This window comes from Monopterus albus, unplaced genomic scaffold, assembly GCF_001952655.1.
Source record: "Monopterus albus unplaced genomic scaffold, M_albus_1.0 scaffold21.1, whole genome shotgun sequence".
In the NCBI taxonomy this organism is placed as follows: domain Eukaryota; kingdom Metazoa; phylum Chordata; class Actinopteri; order Synbranchiformes; family Synbranchidae; genus Monopterus; species Monopterus albus.
The window spans coordinates 2,715,178-2,727,068 of NW_018127901.1; the positions used below are offsets into that span (position 1 = coordinate 2,715,178).

The 11,891-nt window shown below is 40.7% G+C and overlaps 1 protein-coding gene across 4 annotated transcripts in view; it reads left to right on the forward strand.

Annotated features, from left to right (window-relative positions):
• The window catches only part of htr4 (5-hydroxytryptamine receptor 4), a 141,204-nt gene that overhangs the window by 38,323 nt on the left and 90,990 nt on the right, over nt 1-11,891 (forward strand). For 3 of the 4 annotated variants that reach the window (XM_020594034.1, XM_020594037.1, XM_020594036.1), the window contains exon 2: nt 1,165-1,243. The exons of the other annotated variant lie outside the window; for it this stretch is intronic. In XM_020594034.1, coding sequence (XP_020449690.1) covers nt 1,188-1,243 — 56 coding nt within the window. In that variant the 5' untranslated portion in view covers nt 1,165-1,187. The remainder of the gene's footprint in view (nt 1-1,164; nt 1,244-11,891) is intronic. 4 annotated transcript variants of the gene reach the window in all.

An 11,891-nucleotide genomic window follows, 5' to 3' on the forward strand; every position in this document is an offset into this window, starting at 1 on the left:
ATATTTTTTTAGTATATTACTTGTGTGGTGTAGAAGAGAATTATTTATGTAGAGATACTGCTTGCAAACCAATGATGTAAGATGATGTCATGGGGTAGGACTGGATAAGTCTGATTTCTTCCTACTCCATTCAAGCATGTACTAGGTATAAGCAAATTGATATTGGATTAGCATTTGTTGGATATGTGTAAAATTATGTGTGTTGACATATCAACTGTCTTTACATGCTTGAAAGAATAAATCAAATCAAATGAAATCAAATCATGAAATAATGTATTCATGCTGCAAAAAAAAAAAAAAAGAATAGTCGTCTAAGGCTTTGAACTTTCCCATCTTGTCTCCATCTATAATGTAGATAGTATGGGGACATGTCAGCTTTAAGAGTCTACATGATGAACTGGTTCTGACAGTGAAGCATAGCGGGTTTTATTATTCAGGGGTTGAAGCTGCCGGTCATGACCCCCCTCAGTCTCTCCCTGATCTCTGTCAGGCCGACCTTCACTGTCCATCCTCTCTGCATTGGGCCTGGAGGACTGTAGAAATTAACACTCATTCAACACCCAAACCTCATTCCATCACTAATTTTGTTGAATTATGCACAAGGGAAATGAACTGTGAATAGAAATATATCTCTGTGTGCAGTTACACTGCGTGACAGTGCATTGCTTATTCTTATTGTGTAGATATAATAAATCTTAAATATACTTAATACTTGAATTGCAATTTAAAGCAAATTTAACTCAAAGCCAAAGTGAGTTTTAAAACGACACAGAAAACTTCCTGTATTCTTTTAATCAGTATGGAGTTACAAGTGATGCTCATTTAAGCCTTGGTTTTTCTCACATTTGGTGGTAAAATTATTTTGTTAAAAATGATGTTAAGATGTTTGTAGGCCTAAAAATATGGCTGAGTAAGTTTGAAGTTAGTCTAACCCCTACTGAATCCAGAATAAAGCTGCTGCAGCGCATGCAGTGCTGGTCACTGGCAGCAAACTAATGTGACAGGAAATTGTTGCATAATTCTGATGCTGTTGAATATATTTATGTTAATGCAATCTGCTCATTAATTAATGGCATGAGTTGTTTTAAATTTGTAATTAAAAGTTCAGCCTATAATAATATAAATGATTATAGCAATTTGATAATTGTGATCCTCTGTCTGCAGGGACTCTCTGCATTTATGGTCACATGAATGTCAGCGCTGCAGGCCAGATGCTGGTGATGGAGGAGCTTGTCAGTGAGAGGTGAGAGTTAATCAGCTCTTATGGAAAATATTCACTGTGCTTGTGATTGAACGCTTCCTGTCACTACAAAGTGCTCAACACATCAAAACACACGGTACATCTTTGAGAAAGTTTTGTAAAGCGGTTTTTTGTTGTTAAAATCAGACGGTTACACTGCACATGACCTGAGCAGCTTTCTACAGTTACTGGTTGGTTGGTTGGTTGGTTGGTTGGACATCTACCCTAACCCAAAATCTTTCATTTTCATCAAGGCTTAATGTCAAGTATGAAAACTATGTAAACTGCAGTCTCAGTTTCTTTAATTCTTTAATTTTTAAAAGTATTCACTGTGTTTGCATTTTTTAAATCTTGGTAATACCTGTGGCTGTAACATTTTTATAAATACAGGAGATGGGTAATAAATTAAAAGAGAATCCAGTATAAAGTGTCACAGTCAGATTAGGTTGCTCCACCCTGAGCTTCTACTACAGCTTCAGTTCTCAAGTGTGTGTAGAATTCTGCTGGAGGGACGAAATACCAGTCCACAAGAAATAATACAATAACAAGGTCAGTATATCATTCAACTACAGCGCCAAATACAAACAGCAGAAGCCTGAAGAGACTGGAGCCATCAAAAAGTTGTGTGGAACTCTGAGAAAATAAATGAAAATGAGGTGCAGTGCAAACTCTGCCAGGTTAAATTACCATATCATAAATCGCCAACAACTATGCACGGCCATTTGAAGGCGAGACATCCAGCAGAAACTTAGGCGTGGTCTACAGATCAACAGTCAGTGGCTGGCTTTGGCTGAGGAAAGGAAAGTTTATCTGGCCGTCTCAGTGCGCTACTCAGTGCGCTATTTACAGTGTGAACAGTACAATAAATGTACATAAATGTACATAAAACATTACCCATATATGTATGTGTATATATAGTATATATAATAGATAGCTCACATAAAATTAAACTAAACCTTTCAACGTATTTGAAAGAAAGAGCTGAGAATTGTGAAGTTGCACCCATTTCAACAGCGACACCAAGAATCTGTTGTTGAAAAGGACCCTGAAACTCAGCAGACAAAGAATATCAATACATGGATCCTTGGAGCATTCCCAGCTATCTTATCCGGTGCCTAATATTATGCATGTCAAACACATCCTGCAATGGAGTAACTCTCGTCAGACTTTTATGCAACCACCTAGTGCGATTGTCCCGGAACTGGCTGAAGTGCTGAAGCCATAAGTCGATATGATGCAGCCTGTCAGACTCAGAGCGATCAAGTAGCAGTGAGCTCTCACTCTGCTGTTTACCTTCCCTCTGCTCACCATCTCAGGTGTCCTGTGACACATCCTGTTTTCTAGATGATTGCTTTCAACAGGAAAGTTCAGCCTCAGATAGCATGAAGCCAAACAGATGAAATGAGCAGCTCACCTCTACCCACTGGTGTCGTTAGAGTACGTGTGTCGTTTGTTCATTCATTCTTCCATTTGCTCATCTCTTCACTTCATGCGGCTCTTTATTCATTTTTCTTCTTTAACTTTAATTCAGGACAAAAAGATTGTAGTTATGTTTTTGTCCTGAATGTTGGTTAAAGAAGTTTCACTGATTGACAGAACATTTAGATGCTCTTCTGCACTCAACTGCCATGACCGATATGAACATCACATTAAATCCCTGTAAGTCTTACAAGGTGCGTCTGATGAGGACAGACCAGCGACTGTGGCCGTTTAAGTCCTACAAATATCGAGAGCCCCACCGCCGAGTGCAAGGACAAAAACAACCATGGACGTCGTGAAATTTATTTACAGTACAAACAGTCAGGAAACATAGAAAGAACCACATTTATAGACTTTAAAATAAGAGTCAACATATTCCCATGAGGAGAAATTAATAAGTAGATATATTCATCAAAAGCAGGGAGTAATGCTCGATTATCCGTGAGGACAAGACAGAACTGCTGTTGACTCCAGAGCAGAAATAAAATAATCACCTAAAATTCTGAATATCCTGAACCCCTTGTTTATATATAAGGAGCCACCTGAATATAACATAGTCACAACACCAACTACGGCTTCAATAATGAACACTGAATTCATCATTTCCCAAAATTTCACCAAGGGCTGTTGTTCTGGATTGTATGAAAACCGGAGAGATACAAACATCCAGTGGTGTAATTTGTAAATTGTCCAGCGCTCGACCAACACCATCTGTTGTGTGAGAGGAAATGCAGCTCTTAGCCTGAAGTCTATTTAGGGTTTATCCTCTGCTCTTCTGCTTTACATCAAGCCACCTGTTCATAATTCTGACACACTGGTGCTTCACTGCTGTCACTGTGGTGAAGACTCGCTGTTTTTCTCGCCTTTCTTTCAAGCTCTCCTTGTGCTCTTTGGTGGCTGTGTTGCAGAGTTGGCAGGCAGCACACTACAATATTTTCCTCTTTCACAAACTGAAAAATTCATTCAGCGACTGCTGACGTCATCTCAGTGAGAGATCCTCCATGCACACAAAACAGCATTTGCTCCATAAAGCTGAGCTCGCACACACAAAAACAGAGGCACTGAAAAAACAGGATGCCTGGGCTTCCGACCAACTCGGGCAGGATCATATCTGTCAAATGAAACATGCTAACAATGCCGTCAAAATGAAACTGTAATGAAACTATTGTTTGTCAAGCCTGCAAATCAGTTCTTCTTGTCCTGACTTACAGCCTCTTCCTCTGACTTATGTTTCTTCGGTTTATTATCAGAAAACACGTGTCTGTGTTGTTCAGGAACCACAGAGTCCTCTTCTTGTTTGGTGCTGTAAACCAGTCCAGCCGGTGTTCCTTCACATTTAAGGTAGTAACAATTTAGACTGCAGCATAAACAACCAAGAGGCTGAGTGTGTAAAGCTTTTTCTTTTTTAGCCAAAACCAGGTGACATCAGCAGCTCAGTAGCTATTGAAATAAAGCTAATCTTTCTTAACCTGTTTTCAGTGATGTTTGACAAATAAATAAGGATGTATTAATATGTTTATTAATCTCCATTTGACCAGAGTTTCCCCCTCCGTCCTAGCCCTTGTGAATCCAGCTGACTTAAAGTGTTTTAGTCCTGAGCTGTGTGGTCATCTGTGTTGGAGAAGGGGAGGCTCATGTTTCTCATCAGTTTTAATCTTTCAAGCAGATAAGAGAAGGCGCGTGCTGAAGAGAGAGGTTTACTTTCTGATAATCATCAGCTAGATGTGACGGGTGTGTTCAGTTCACCCAGATCTCTAATTGAATGCAGATAGAGAACAGGAGGATGTGAAAATCCTCAGGGGCAGATGTGCAGAATGTTAATGTGCTTTGCGGTAAAGATAAGGGACACATTTAGAGATTAACAGTACAGACAATGCACCAGTGACATCTGTAAACTGTCAAAACAACATAAGCAAGTGTCTGTTTTTATGTTTGTATACCTCTGCTACTTCTCAACAACAGCAATATCATTGAGTCAAATCGCTCGACATTCATTGTGAAAAAGTGACTTTTCTTACCTTTTACATGCTGGTGCAGCTGAGAGTGTAGGGTTACCGCTAGACAACCCATTCAGAAAATGGACACTTGCTCTTTTCTTACATGAACTGAGATGAAACTGTAGATGGACGCCATAATTTATTTTAAACCTCGTCCTCTGATCACATGATCGTATTGACTGTATCATTTCTCCAACACGCTACTTACGGCACCTCTTGGCTTGTAATGTTTGTTGCCCCTTCTCCTCCTCTGAAGACTGAGAAGAATCATTTTATACCTTCTTATTTTAATCATACTATAAGTCCTCTCTGCCTAGCTCATTTTATTCTTGCATGTTTTTATATCATTTACATTTTACCTCAGCATTAAAACCAACCTATAGATGTTTTCATTGCCAACATTTTACTTCTCATAACAGGAAGTAACAGGAAGTACAGGTGTAAATAATGACATGAATGTCTGTGAGCCAGCATCCACAGTATCATAGCACTAGAATTGGACACATTAGTGGGCTCCAGCCATGAGCATTACTAATTACACAGGGAGTTTTTTGTTTGTTTTGTTTAGGCCAACTGACAATACAATGATACCAGTGTGTGACAGATTATACTGGGTCAGGAGCTCTCTGTGGGAGTGCACATGTCTGTAATTTCACAAAATAGCTAGCACACTGGGTTTGAATGTTGTGCACACAGTCTCAGTCCTGGGTCTGTAGGTGTTTCCTGATGCCGGCTGGGGATGTATAAAATCACCTCCATGCTAAATGAAACATCTGTGAAGAAAAGTAAAACCATTATTGTTTGGTATAATCCCAAGGCACCATTTAAAACATCACCTGTTCATAGCAGAGATCCTGTGCACAGTAATTTGTCTTAGACATAGTTATTCCTTTACAAACAGCTGAAAGGGCAAATGAGTCAGTGTTTTAAAGTGCTGAATCTGAAAAGGGCAGCATGGTAGGGCAGCATGGTGGTGCAGTGTTGGCACTGGTGCCACTCTGGTACCTCTGGTTCGAGCTGTGTGGAACCCAGAACCACTGTGTGGTGTAAATCCTCTCCTGGTGCCTGTGTGGGTTTCCCCCCACTGTCCAAAGACACAGTTAGGTTAGGTTAACTAGCAACTTAAGATGTGAATGTCAGCATGAATGGTCTCCTGTGGTAGAGTGGCAGCCTGTTCAGGAACCTGCCCCTCATCCATTGTCAGCTGGGATTGATTCCAGCGATCCTGCCGAGACCCCCAGAGTAAGCAGGTATAGGATAAATCTGAAGTGCAATTTTAATCTTTGGTCATGGAACAAGCAGCCAGGTTTTTGACCTGAAATAGACTCTGAGGGTTAAGGATACTGTCCATTTATCTCTCATCAGTATCTCACAACATCACACAAGAAAGATCTGACCTTAAAATGATCAGTAGCTTTGTTTGTATTTGGTTGGAGCAGATGGTTGACGTTTATTGAATCAGAGCTCTTCCAATAGCATCACTTGAGTTTTCAGTCATCTGGTGTTGCATTCATGTGCTGCTTGTTGGAAAGCAGATGGAAAATGTTGAGCCATGCCAGACAAGGCAGCAGAGACCAAGGTTATCACTGCACATCCACTGTGTTTCCAAGAGTTACTTACATTTTTGTGGATTTTGAAACACACAGTTTATGTTCTGGTCAATAGTCAGTGGCAGAGACTGATTTAGCATCTCATCACAGACCTACAACTGATATTTTCAAGGATTTATTCATTACGTTACTGTCAGTTACACATAACATTTATTTCTTTTTAAAACAGTGTCACAAACTTCTCATAACCTGCATGAAATTTGATTTGTTTTAACACTGTAGTGAGAATGAGTAATCAAAATGTTTGGTATAGGACATTAAAAAAGCCTTTGAATGTAATACAGAGTTGTCCAGAGCTGTAGTGTGAAAGCTCTTTGAGTGTGCTGCAATATACAGAGAAGTATAAGGCCATTTACCATGTCATAGTGTATTCTAAAGCAGTTCCTTTTTGTGGAGGATGGGGAATGGTAGAATTCATATGATACTATCTTCAGCAGTAAGGCTGCACACTCTCTGCCTTCTCCCAAGCTAATTTACAGTAGGAGGCTGCACTGTATATTTACATCAATCTTGGCTATTAATTTATTCTGCAGAGGCGCTTTAGTGTTGAAAGTGCACCAAACTGTTCTCTCAAACTCTGAGGAAGTAAAAATGGAAAGATGCACACATGCACACTCCAGACATCTCCTGTCCATGTGTGTGAAGTGAAACCGCGTTCACTTACATTTAACCAATTCCATTCTTTTGTCAGCACACTGCAGCTTCTTCACTGCCAAAGACAAAAAGTAACCAAGCAACAGGGAGGACACTCTAATCATCTGTGCAGACAGAAACAAAGTGCTCTATTTATGTGAAGCAAATGCTCCTTTAAGAAAAGAATATCACAGGAAATGTTATGTTAAGTGAAGTGCTTTTCCTGCTACGCACTAAACTTGACAGTTGTTGGTAGTTTGGACAAAGCTCCCCCACCTAAATAGAGCACTGATGGTCTGATTACTGGGGTACGTTAGCGTCACAGTAATGTGACTGGGGAAAAGAATACAGCAAGACGACAGCTTTTGCAGCTCAGATCTTATTGAAGATCCTCCCAAGGACAGTAATTAAAGCTCATGGTGTGTGCGCCCTGCTCAGTCGTCTTTCACAGTCTGTGGATCTTTGCATCTGTCCAGCTGTTCACACACCCTGCAGGAGGAGGTTTAGGCAATAGAATTAGAATCATAGGGTGACTTATGTGTGGATAAAACTGACTTATTTGACTTGTGTGAGCCTGAGTGTGTGTCTGTGCATGTTAATTTGTCCCGTTAACACAGTAAATTTCACACTTGAATTAAGGCAGCAGATAGGCAGCTGGAGCGAATCAGACACAAACAAAGCCAGTGTTTCCACAAAATTAACGTTACTTCATGGTGGAGAAGTGACAAGGAGGGAACTTTCATGTCTCCACACCAACTTAAAGGCTCATGTAACCTTAGTGCAGTGTAGCCGCTCATATCATTTCTGTTTTACTGTAGGTGCTGGGGTTTCTGCCTTCTGTCCGAATATTGGTCAATTTCATAAAACAATGTTCTGTTGCTCAGAATAATCCCCAGACCTCAACTTATTTCTGTCAAATGTGACCTGCTGATATCCTATTTATTTTGAAACTGCAAATTCTTTGTCAGCTCGGCGCGACCTGCCTCTCTTTCTTTTCTCTCTCCTGCTTTTTTCTTTTTTTTTGTGGGATCCGCACCTCAGCTGTGTTGCTTTTTGTAATTAGTGACTCATGGGTTGTCGCGCACAGCTGAGGCGCGTTAGGTGATGATTTCCTTTCCTCATTTAAGCCTCTGGCAGACGCCCCACCGTCACCAGAGCATTACGTGACTTTACGACTGTAACGTGCATACCCCGTAACAACCCTATAGTCGTGGTATGCATCAGACGTTATTTTGTTTTCCACGCTGACAGTTCCTGTGCTGTGGATCTCATGATATACGTAGGTTATATGTTTTTGTGTTATACGTCCACGCTGACAGTTCCTGTGCTGTGGACCTCCTTGATTTTTTTTTATTTTTTTTTGTCCATGAGGTTAGCCAGACGCTACTTGTTTTATCCAGGCTGACAGTTTGTCTGTCCCCATGGTTAGCCTGTCCATTCACCTGTCCGTCCTCATCCTCCTGCTCTCCTGGTTTCAGCCGTTTCTGCCCTACTCTGGTTTAGTATTATTTATTGCCTCTGTTATGTTGTTACTTTGTGTTTTTCACCATTAAATTTCCTGTTCTTTTACTAGCACCTGGATCAGCCATCTTGAGTCCAACCTCAGTTCTCCCTCACCGTCCTGGTGAGGGGGACCAACCATAACATTCTTATGGTTTTCTATAGGACAGAAAAGCCATAATTTATTTGCAGTAAACATTTATTTGGTGATTTGCACATTTAAAAATTGTCTATGCACAAGTCTGTCTCACTGAAGAATGTTGTTTCTGCTGTGCAGCAGGGAAGCACTGCGATATGGCTGCTTTTTGCTGCAGAGCACAAAGTCAATAAGTTGAAAATAATTTAACATTTGAGGCATTCTGGGCAACTGAGTCCTCTGATGGATGAGTCATAGCAACAGTGACGTTCAGGAGGTGTGAACACAGATGCACAAAAATGGGTTGATTTCAATATTGTACAGTGGGTACGGAAAGAATTCAGACCCCCTTAAATTTTTCACTCCCATTTTCAGGTCTCTGGAGAGACCTGAAAATGGCTGTCCACCAACGTTTACCACCCAACCTGACAGAACTGGAGAGGATCTGCAAGGAGGAATGGCAGAGGATCCCCAAATGCAGGTGTGAAAAACTTGTTGCATCATTCCCAAAAAGACTCATGGCTGTATTAGCTCAAAAGGCTGCTTCTACTAAATACTGAGCAAAGGGTCTGAATACTTATGACCATGTGATATTTCAGTTTTTCTTTTTTAATAAATCTGTGAAAATGTCAAACATTCTGTGTTTTTCTGTCAATATGGGGTGCTGTGTGTACATTAATGAGGAAAAAATGAACTTAAATGATTTTAGCATATGGCTGCAATATAACAAAGAGTGAAAAATGTAAGGGGGTCTGAATACTTTCCATACCCACTGTATATGCTCATGTTTTAGGCCACAGATAAACTTTTACCACACAACAAGAAGCTTTTCTGACAGAGATCCAGTAATCAATGATTAGAAGCTTAACAACAGTAGGTTTGTTGCATTGTGTTGCTCAGATTTTGCTTTTGTCAAGTCACCCTATGCAGTTTCTTTATCAGAGGAAAAGAAGTTCACACTTTGACCGGGTTGTTCAGCAGCAGGGATGCGTGGGCTCTGTAGGCGGTGTAGCAGCTTTCATTGATTACTGTGTACTCAGCAACTGCAAGCTGTGAGTAGATGTGTCACGTCTCTGACATCCTATGTAGCTCCGCAAAATTCTGTTATTCCCCCTTGAGCTTCAAGACCACGGTGTGGTGGCAGCGTACGTGTGGTCTGACAAGCAAAAAGCCTCATCACTGCACCCTGCTCACTAAAATTGGTATGGCACATGTTCACATCTGTCAAGCTCATGCACAGTTGTTAATGATTAATGTGACATTTTGGGGAAAAATGGACTATGATCTGTCAATATTTTATGATACAAGAGTTCTGTAAGAAAGGGGTTTAAAGGAATGGCTCAACCTTTAGCGTTACATTTCCATAGCTTCGAACTGTGTTTGCATTCAGGTGCATGCAGTGGAGTCTTGGGTTCAAGTACAGTCTTTTAATTTACTGCCAGTAAAGTAGATTCTTGCAAAATAAAATACACACACACTCCACATCCTTGAGAAATCATCACCTTCTGCAATAGCTCAAAAACCAACAGCACAAGACCGGAGGTCAGCATGTGGAGGTGAATGAATGTGAAGCAGTGCTGGAAAACTTCCTCGGGAAAAATCAAGCTGATGATGGAATCGCTGCTGTATGAGGTCCAGAGGACAATAATTGGGCGGACCTCCTGTAGGAGCATATTGGAGAAATTTCCCATTAGTGTGACCCTGATTCTTTGCCTACAGTGAAATGTGAAGGTCTGTCTGAGCCCAGCAAATGTAAGACGCAGAATGATGGATTAACACGGGGCAGTCATACCAACGAGAGGTGGTAAAGTCTGCAGAAGCTGTTCCACCTCCTCTTCTCTCCATCATCTCTCTGGTTGTTCAGTCTCCTCGGTGACTCTCTCAGTCAGCTTGTGAGCCGATGTTTCTCTTTCTGGTTTCTTCCTCTTTACTTTGTCTGTGCATGCCTTTCCACCTCTGCCTCTCCTTCTCTTATTACCATCCTCAACGTCTCTGACACATACACCCACTGACTGTTCTGAGCTCAGTGAATCCACTATAGGATTCCCTTTAGCAAAATATATACTCAGTATTGCACTCACCCCAGATCTTGAGAGCTTTGGTGGACATCCAGCCTGAGGCAGGAGACTCCACTATGATGTGCAGGAACCTCTCACAGTCCCAAAATATGGTCAGATCCAGCTGGACAGGGGCCAGCTGTTGCTGCTGTGTGTTTCATATTATAATCAGGTGTTGTTGCACTTTAGTGCTCAAACATCCCATCAAAGCTTGCACAATTATTCAAAAAGTTGCATAATAAAAACATTTGGAAGTTTAAATGTTTAAAATGTTAGATTCACTCAGAGGTAATCCTCAGCTCCCAGTATTGTATAAATCCAAATGTACTTAAACTCTACATACACATTCTGAACTATTTCATGCAGATATTTTAAAATCAGGATTTGTTGTTAATTTTTTTTATTGTGGAGAGAAGTGGAAGAAAATATGGAGAGAATGATAAACTAGTTTCAAGTTCAGCATCTTACAGGATTTTGTGCAAAATGTCATTGTATTGAGAAGTAGACTTAAATTTAGATTGTCTGTGCATAAAAACTTTACTAAACAAGGAATAAAACACTTCCAGTCTGATAACTGTGTCAATGCTCAGAATGAAAGCTCATCAAAATCTGAATAAATGTATAACAATCACAAGCCAATGAGCAGGCAGTCAGCAATGTGCTGTCGCTGTAGATGAATTACTGCTTCAGCTCATTGCTTCCTTCCATACAAGTTAAATAAATGTTTTTAGACTGAGTAGGCCAGTGAGTGATAATATAGATACAGGGGGAGGTATTGTCTGTGGATGAGATTTGTATCCATTTGATGTGCGATGTCCTGAGAGGTTCGACATGAAGTATCGACAGCATGTCTGCATTTAAGATCTGTTTTATGGCAACAAGATCACAGTGATGTCTCTTTAGCAGTAGATAACATTAGGCTTGCAATGCATTGTTGCAAAAGACTTCCTTGCAGTAAGTTGTGAGGCAGGACTTCTGCTGCAGTGTCCCCCATGTGCCCCTGCTCTCCCCCTAGCTGTCTCCTGCACTAATATTGATATGCTGTACATTACTTATCATTGTATTAGTATTCAAGGAATCACAGTATTGTACTGTTTTGTACTAACAGGACCTCTAATGCACTGTTTCCCAGTAGATGTCAAACTATACCCTTGAATGCCATTGTCAGTTACTAAACAAAGACAAAGCAATCTGCTCTGAGACTCTGAGAGTCTGCAGTGGCAGTAGCCATGGCTGCAG